At 37.9% G+C, this 8,831-nt stretch overlaps 1 protein-coding gene across 1 annotated transcript; it reads right to left on the reverse strand.

The window, feature by feature from the left end:
• Nucleotides 1–1,002: 1,002 nt before the first annotated feature.
• Nucleotides 1,003–2,016, reverse strand: LOC147032459 (protein FAM200C-like). Its single transcript, XM_085850655.1, has one exon. It carries the CDS (start codon nucleotides 2,014–2,016, stop codon nucleotides 1,003–1,005), a length of 1,014 nt encoding a protein of 337 aa, XP_085706781.1.
• Between the last annotated feature and the right edge of the window lie 6,815 nt (nucleotides 2,017–8,831).

Here is an 8,831-nt window from a genome sequence, read left to right on the forward strand (position 1 = left end):
CGAAAACCCAATAGACCCCGTTACACATTGTGGAACCCTTAGACCTCAAAGGCCCTTCGGTCCTCTTAGACCCTTTTAACCCCGAACACTCTAAGACTCATTCTACCATTTTGACCTTCACACATTTCAGATATTTTAATACCATGTATACCCCTTTGACCTTTAGACCCTTTTTAGACATTTTAAGACCCTTTTGACCCCTTCAAAAAATTCCAACCCTTTAGACCTGAAAATACACTCTTTCGACCCCTTCAACCATTTTAGACCTTTAGACATTTAGAGCATTACAATTTTCAGACCTTTGACTTTTACACATTTACAACTAAACAATTTAGACCTTTCATTTACAGTCAACGACCTTTCATTTAGTACATCCTTCCATTTATTAGCCACACAAAAAACACCACACAAAACAAGTCCCGGCAAGGGTCTGCAATCTCTGATTGCTCTTTCATGTTAATTTTTCAGTCGGATAAGTAAGAGAATATTTTAATGTTTTTTTTTGTTTTATTCATATGACACGTTTTACTTCCTCAAGGTGTGGTTTGGACTTTTTATGAGTATGTTGTGCATAGAGCATTTTGAATGCTCCCCATGTATTCTCAGTGAGGTGATGTTTTTACTTATACATTGCACTGAGGTTGATGGATGAACTTGCACATAAACAATATGCAGGACAAAGGCATTGTTTGAGATGAGTGTACATGAATTACAAGGACATTTGTAGACACAATGGACAAAGCTACGATTTATTTAACGACTGTAATTATTCCCACCTTAATATGGGGTCAGCTGAGGAACGTTTTTGGTGTAGGTCTTTCACCTAACGCTAGACCATTGGTTCTTAACCTTTTCAGAGGTGTGGAACCCTAACAAAAACCTCTGTACACTCACCGAACTCCTCAAATTTGACCAAATAATTTCAATTTTAATTTATACAAAAATGAAAAAAAACTGCATCAAAATTCAAGAGTATATTTGTATATTAAGAAGAATTGGATCTTAATGCGATTTTTGTTCTTGTTTTTTTGAGGCGATCTGGGAAATGTGTGGCTTTATTTTGGCAAGGGCCACCCTCATATCACTTTCGCATGCAAGTCTGCTCCTTTTCTTTGTTTTGATATCCAGCAGTTTCGAAAATGCATGCTCACAGAGATATGTTGTTACGAACGGCGTGAGGATTTCAAGGGCAATTTTAGCGATGAGAGGATACCCTTCCATTTGGCGGCACCAAAACGTTGAGAGCGTTGTTGTGCCGAAGAGTTGTTGTTGAGTCTGGCTCTGCTGAAGTTCGATGAGGTCGTCGAGATATTGATCGTTGACATCTGCCGTTGCAACGCTGAAAGTAAATAGCTGTCTCGCCCATGCTGGGTGTTGTGCTTGGTCAGGGAAATATCCATCGAATGACTTTCCCAGCTCATCCAAGTGCGTGTCAATCGCTTGCTTCAGTTCCCTTGGTAGAGCAGTGCCTCCAACTTCAGAATCGTCTTCAATTCCGCTCACGCACTCGTCCAGTAGCGGAAAGTTCACGAAGTTGTCCTTCTCTGTACGCCACCTCCACAACGGTAACTTCTTTTGAAAAGCACTCAACTTATCTTCAGCTTCGATGACATTCACTCCACCGCCCTGCATCTGGCAATTGAGATGGTTGAGTGCGTCAAAGATGTCAGCCATGTATGCCAAGGCTAGGATGAACTTTGATTCTTCAAAATGAGTTGCATGGCGATGCTGGTGCTCTCGCAGAAACAGGGCTAATTCTACACGCAAGGCATAAACACGCCTCGGTACCTTCCCTCGTGATAAACACCAAACGTTGGAGTGGTTTTGAAGGACTTCGAATTCAGAGCCGATTTCATTGCACAGCTCTTTGAAGATGCGATGATTCAGAGCACTGCTTCGCACGTAATTCACAGTTTCAACGACGATTTTCAGAACATCGGCCAGTTCTGGAGGCAGAGTTTTTGATGCCAGCGTGTGTCTATGCAGCACAATGCATGACGATGACGTGTGGTGCATCGGCCTTCACCAGCGCTCCAAAGCCGGAGTTGCGCTCTAGCATAGCTGGAGCCCCGTCCGAGCAAACTGCAGACACCGTGTTCCACGAAAGACCGTTGCTTCTGAAGAAGTCGTCCACAAATTTCTTCATGTCAGGTGCTTTAGTCATTGTTGTGAGAGGCTTGCAGAACAGAAACTCTTCCGTGATCTCGTCTCCCTTGACATAACGCACAAATATGATGAGCTGGCTCAAATTAGAAACGTCGGTGGTCTCGTCGAGTTGAAGGCTGAATTCATTGGTCTCGCGACTACATTTGCAACTAAATTTGCAACGTGACTAAATTTACTTGACATCCTGATCCTGAAAAAAAGAAAGAAATAAAATTAAGTTAGACTGAAAGCAAATTGTAGCAAAATTGCAATGAGTTTCGGAGGGCTTTCACCGAACCCCTGAGACTGACTCACTGAACCCCTGGGGTTCGGTCGAACCGAGGTTAAGAACCACTGCGCTCGACTGAAAGTAGCAGGAATTTGAGATTTATTCTGGGAGAAGGTGTTGACTTGCCTCCTCTTTGTAGAAAACACCATGGGATCTTTTTTTTAGCATCCACAAAGAACAAGTTCTGGTAAAGGGGTCCTCCGACTTGGCGTCCTCTCCATAGAAGTGGTACACATTGATATATCACGTTGCATGCAGAGCATCATGGTGGCAGTTTCTAGCTGGGTCGACATTCAAACCCAGGTTAGATAGCTTCAAAGGCAAGTGCATAAAACTCGAAGCTCGCTCTTCTGTGACATGAAGCAAATATCATCTGCAAAATTCAGTTCTTCAAGCTGTTCATCTTGGGTCCACTGTATTCTGCATGGCTTCTCGTCTGTGGTCTTTCTTACACACCAACTAGTATGGTAGCATGCAACCCTGTCGAACTCCTGCACTGATCTCAAAGGCAGGAGATGTCTTGTTACGGCAAATGACATTACATTTAATCCTTCATAGATCTTTCATATCATCTTAAACTTTTCTGCTATGCCATAGTATCTGAGTATTTTCGATATGGATTATCTGCTCACACTGTCAAATTTCAGATAAAGACTTGAATTTTATTTGTTGCTTTGTTCAATGATAGTCCATAGCATGAAGATCTAGTCTCTGCACCCTCGTTTCTTTGGAAACCAGCTTATTCTTTCCGAATAACGCCGTCCACTGTATTTTGCATTCTATTCCATATTATCTTGCAGAGATCAATATTATCTTGCATGAGGTGTGCATAATCAATACTAATAAATGTCAGTGTGTATGTGTGTCCATCCGTCTGTCCGTCTCCTCCATAACTCCAAAACCATGAGACCTAGTGGCCTCAAACTTTGCATGCATACTAAGGGAATTCCAAGGTAGTACATGAATGAAAATTGGGTGTTTGGGTTAACTTAAATACACATTTTGAAGATAATTTGGGGGGTGGGGGGGGTGGGGGGGCGGGGGCTCATCACGAAAAATCAACATAAGCCTTACGAAGATGTTGTGGCGCCAGCTTGGTCAGCCGTATGTCAGCTCACAAGGGTCTTAAGCTGCCATTTTTTTCACCTGCTCAACAATACCTTGACTTGGAACAGGCCGCAACGATTTCTTAATGATAATGTTTTCTTTTTCACTTTCATCACTCATATCATCATCCCTACGAATCGCTGGATACATTGGAATGCTTATAAACGTCCGGAGATGCCAGCTCTCGTGGCTTTATTTCATTTCCACACATGCCTTAATCCCTAGTCTCTTAATCTTAGCAGAATTTCACAAGTTTAAACTTCTTTATTGACTTCAGCAGTAGTTCCGACTGCTAAAAAAAAAGTGTTCATTTGTCAAATTCAGACCACTCAGGCGTCTCCGGGTGCATGGTGTATATATGACCAATCAGCGATCGGGAATCGCTTGCCAAGCGAGTCGTTCCTTATCAATAATTTCATTGGAGTGCTTGCTTGAGTGCTTAAGCCACTTGGTGAGTGCTCTGCAATATTCACACCGTCACTGAATATATCGATCAACTTGAACAATGTTCAGCTCCCATTCACTTGTGTTTGGCCCCGCATTGCCATGCAGTGCGTCGGGCGGTGGCTGGCTCGCTAAAAGTGGGCAATTTTATTTTACATGACGTTTCCCATTTTTGTGTGATCTTTATTATGATAGGACATATCACTTCGGCATAGATAGATTCATATAAAACTAGAACGGCACTCGTTAGAGCGCATACCTCCGCCACATAATACCTGATCCATGAGAACATATTGGGCCAAATATGTTTCTGAAATAGCATGCTGAATATCGTTTTTGGCCCTCTATCTCAATGGTGAAGAATCACTTTAAAAATTAAATAAATCTCGTATCCAGATCCAAATTCGGATCTTCACCAAAATCGAAGTGATTCGTCGTGGTCACACACCCAACCAGTCCAGCAGGAGTAAAGGATAAATGGGGCTTCTGAGGCAGCCATTCAAATTAATGGGGAAAAAGGGGAAAACTTTCTAACTTAAGCCCCAAAAGTCCAAAATAGGAGACTGATTTTCTCCCCCTCCCATACAAACAAATGCACAACTGAGACTGATTCCCTTCCCTCCCATACAAGCAAATGTAAAATAGGAGACTGATTTCCTCCCCCTCCCATACAAGCAAATGTAAAATATATACTTACTGAATAAAAATTGATACTTACTTTGTCCTGGTCAAAGGTGGGGGTACACAGGGGGTGGGGCTTGTGTGGATGGGTGGGGCTTGTGTGGATGGATGTGGCTTGTGTGGATGGGTGGGGCTTGTGTGGGTGGGTGGAGCTTGTGTGTATGGGGTTTGTGTGGATGTGGTTTGTGTGGGTGGAACAATTTTTTTTTAAATTAAATAAACATGTGTGTGCGGAACTAATTAACTAATCACTAGTTATGTGAATATGATTGATGTGGGTGGGGTTTGTGTGGATGTGGTTTTTGTGGGTGGAGCTTGTGTGGGGTGGGGTTTATGTGTGGTGAGCTTTTGTATGTGTGTATGGGGATTGTGTGGATGTGGTTTTTGTGGGTGGGGTTTGCGTGGGTGGGGCCTGTGTGGGCATAGTCAAAAAGGGGCGGAGTTTAATACGAAATTAAATAAAATAAGTTAAATAAATAAGTCAAAAAAATATAATATTTTTTTCAATTTATCTTTGTCTTTTGCAATTCCTGTGAATAAAATGAACCTAAAATCTCTTCCCCCTTTAAATCATATACCTTATAAGTCCAAGGAACTGTATCTATTCCATAAACAATTTTAAAAAGTTCATTTGTCCATCGCTTAGTATAACCTTTTTCAAAATGAGATTTCCACCTGTATATTCTTACTATATCACCAACTTTGAACTTAGGCTTTCTGACATTAATCTCTTTTTCATATTTTAATTTTGTAAATGTTTCTGATGGTTTCGTTTGCGTTGAGGTTTGAATCGTGTCGTTGTACTTATCTACAATATCCTGAATTAAAAACAACCATTGTTAAGAACCGAGTTGAGTGAATTTTTTATATAGTCTCTCTTTTAAAGTGCGATTGAATCGCTCAATAATAACCGCTTTTTCCTTCATTAAAGGTGCTGTATAATATAATGTTGTTATTTTCAAGAAAATTCATAAATGTTTTGTTTTAGAACTCTGAACCCTCATCAGTCCACAATTTTTTGGGTTTTCGCTTTTTTTTATTAAATATCTGTTGGAAGGCTAACATGAGTGTATTCCCGGTTTTGTTTTTCAAAGGGACAACCCACGCATATCTACTCCTCAAATCAATAACGGTTAAAGCATACTTGTACTCCTTATCATAATTGAGTTCAATTAAATCAGCGGACCAGATATAATCAACTTCCTTGGAATAAACCTTCCTTCTCCGAAACTTTGTGATTATTGGTTTATGTAATTCATCAGCTAATTGCTCTTCAACCTTAATGACATCATTAGAGCCTATAAGTTTTTTTGAATTTCCAAGCCCAAGTTTCAGTTTAGCACTGATTATCTTCTTCACGATGAACCTATCAACTTTTTCTCTCAAGGTTGGATTTTGTATCAGAGACAAATTATACAACATTTCTCTCTCGGCTTCGTGTTTTTCTTCCAACGTTGTGCTATTTCTATCATCAATATAATGCCTCATGCACACTTCATCAACCCTATTAAAAGGTTTGCTCCACAGTTTAGGATTGTCAGCCTCATCTAATCTTTGATTCAAGTTTGTTCCCAGACCACAGAAAGAATACCCTGGTAGATGTAACTCCCCTGGTATTCCAGTAGTTGTAAATTTACTTCCTGGTAAAAACTTTTGTATATCTCCCCCACGTTTGTGTTTGGAGATGAATTTACTCTTTTTAGAACCACACACCGAACATGTACCTTTTTGTACGACCCTGTCATTTTTACTTTTAAAATATGAGATCTTTTTCGTATTAGTTTTATTTTTACATTTGAGACAATAACTCATTTATTTATGAGAAAAATTCCGACAGAGTGCGAAAACCTTTTTAGTTTCCAATATGCACATTTGAATCTTAATTTTTAAAACATAAAGAATCCTCAGAAATGTCTTCACTCTCTCCTCCATTTATTTAAGAAAAAAAATGTAAAACTTTAACTAAAGCCAATCACACCAAGGAAAACGATGTTAATAGTCTTGATGCAAATATTTCTCATAGACTTGTCAATTCTTTGTTTTCCTCCTCGGTGCATTGAGATTCATTTATTTTCTGTAATACCCCCAATCTTTTTCTAATCTCACTGGTTTCCATATTTTTATATATATTTATTCTCTCTCTTTCCTGCCTCTCCCTTGCCTCCTTCTCTCTCTCTCTTCTCCCTTGCCTCCTTCTCTCTCTCTTCTCCCTTGCCTCCTTCTCTCTTCTCCTTTTCCTCCTTCTCTCTCTTATCCTTCTCCTTTGTCTCAATTTCTTCAACTCCTTCCTCATCCCTTACTATCATTGAATCACTTTCACCCTATAGAATATCATACATATATTCATCAGGATTTCTTGTTATTCCTGTATCCAAAATATTTTTTTTACAACAGGAAACCAATAAAATTTCTTATGAATTTCTAAAAGAGCCTTGCATTTTCTGAACTTTAAAAAAATTTCATTATTTAACATTTTAATTAAATCCAAAGTTGTTGGTTTATTAACATCAGTATAAAGCCAATCTTTTATTGAAAATACCTCATTCTTATGATGTAGAACATATTTATTAAAATACCGAATACCCTTTTTTTGAAAGTACGCTTGGAAACAGAAATAATAATTTTCTTGAAGCCTTCTTGCTGTCATTTATGTATTAGAAATATATGACATTAATATAATGACAGGAAATACCTCCCCATCTTCCCAGAGTTAAATCATTTTGTATTTCCTTACTTATTATATATAATCCTGTTCTTTGTGTTTTCATGAAAAAAACTATGGCAAAACCATTATTGATTTTACTCTTATTAAATTATTTTATTTTGTTGTTTGCTAATCGTGCTTCCACAAAACTCATTCTCGGCACCAAGTGGATAATATTCTTCCTTACGAGACTCATTTGATTGTTCCACATCTTCTGGGTTAACTTTAAATTTTTAAATACCAATTATACCCTAAATCATTCATATCATACCCCCATTGTTCTATTCTCATACAAACGATACGCCCTTCTTTATAAATTTTATTTTAATTGGAACTGTGAATTCTGTATGACCTGGAGATAAAATCAACACTTCTGTATCTTTGGAATACACAACCGTTTTATTTAAGGATATATATTGTGATAAATCACTTGATCTCACCAAGTCATTTGCGTCAGTCAGGCTTGGATAATTTATTAATTTATAAGCATTTTTCATATTAATATTTTTTGTTTTCTATATTTCTGTCGTTCAGCCTGTGCCTTTGTGTAATAATTTGATAAATCAATATCCAGTTCTTGGGATACACCAAAGATAGAACCATCTTTACCAACATAAGTCATTTATATTAGATTAAAAATCATGTCATTAAAAAATTTATTTTTGTGAGTTGAAATAACACATATAGACATAATTCACCACAACACTTGGAATTTAATTCTTGGACTTGAAATGTTTGATAAACTAACCCTAACCCTAACCCTAACATCAAAACCGAATGATAAAATCTTCATACCATTACCACTCAGATGTTTAATAATATTTGTCTCATTCCTTCTGGATTCGTTTCTAATATCCCAAGACCACCAGATTTTAGTTTATTTAACTCACTCTTACAATGTGAAAATTTTGTTGTACCAAGAGAAACCTCCTCAAATATTTGGCCTTCATTCCTCAATCGCATATGTTCCTCTACTGAAATATAGTTATAATCTTCACCTTCTACTTCGCCAGATCTTTTTGCTCTAGTTGTTGTTGATACAATACGAACTACACGGTGCTTTTTAAGCAAATTTAAAATATTCTCATTTGCACGATACATCTTGTCTCATCTTGTTTCACAACAATATATTTAGATTTTTCAGTTGTGTACTTCATATAATCCCCAAATTCCTTTTTACGACATAATGTAGAACAATTGTCTCTCCAAAAATTGTTTATATCTATCGAATTTAATTTCAATAAAATAAAAGTATGAGCATTGTTTCTTATTGAGGGACGGGGTAGTTGAAAGTATGATTGACTAAGATAAATACAATTACAAGAAGAATGTCTCCCTCTTGTGTAGTAGCTATCCATTACGTTTGGGTTCTCTCATTAGCACAATCATCAAAGATAACGAGGTTCTTTTTTGATTTATCCAAATCTTGGGGAGAAGGGATATCATCCGTATTATCACGAA

The sequence above is a fragment of the Eptatretus burgeri genome, chromosome 2, assembly GCF_056783735.1.
Source record: "Eptatretus burgeri isolate ZD-2024b chromosome 2, Ebu_testis_v1, whole genome shotgun sequence".
In the NCBI taxonomy this organism is placed as follows: Eukaryota; Metazoa; Chordata; class Myxini; order Myxiniformes; family Myxinidae; genus Eptatretus; species Eptatretus burgeri.

What these genes read in the sequence shown, in the direction of transcription:
- LOC147032459 (XM_085850655.1), bottom strand. Translation starts at nt 2,016, where the DNA reads ATGCACCACACGTCATCGTCATGCATTGTGCTGCATAGACACACGCTG.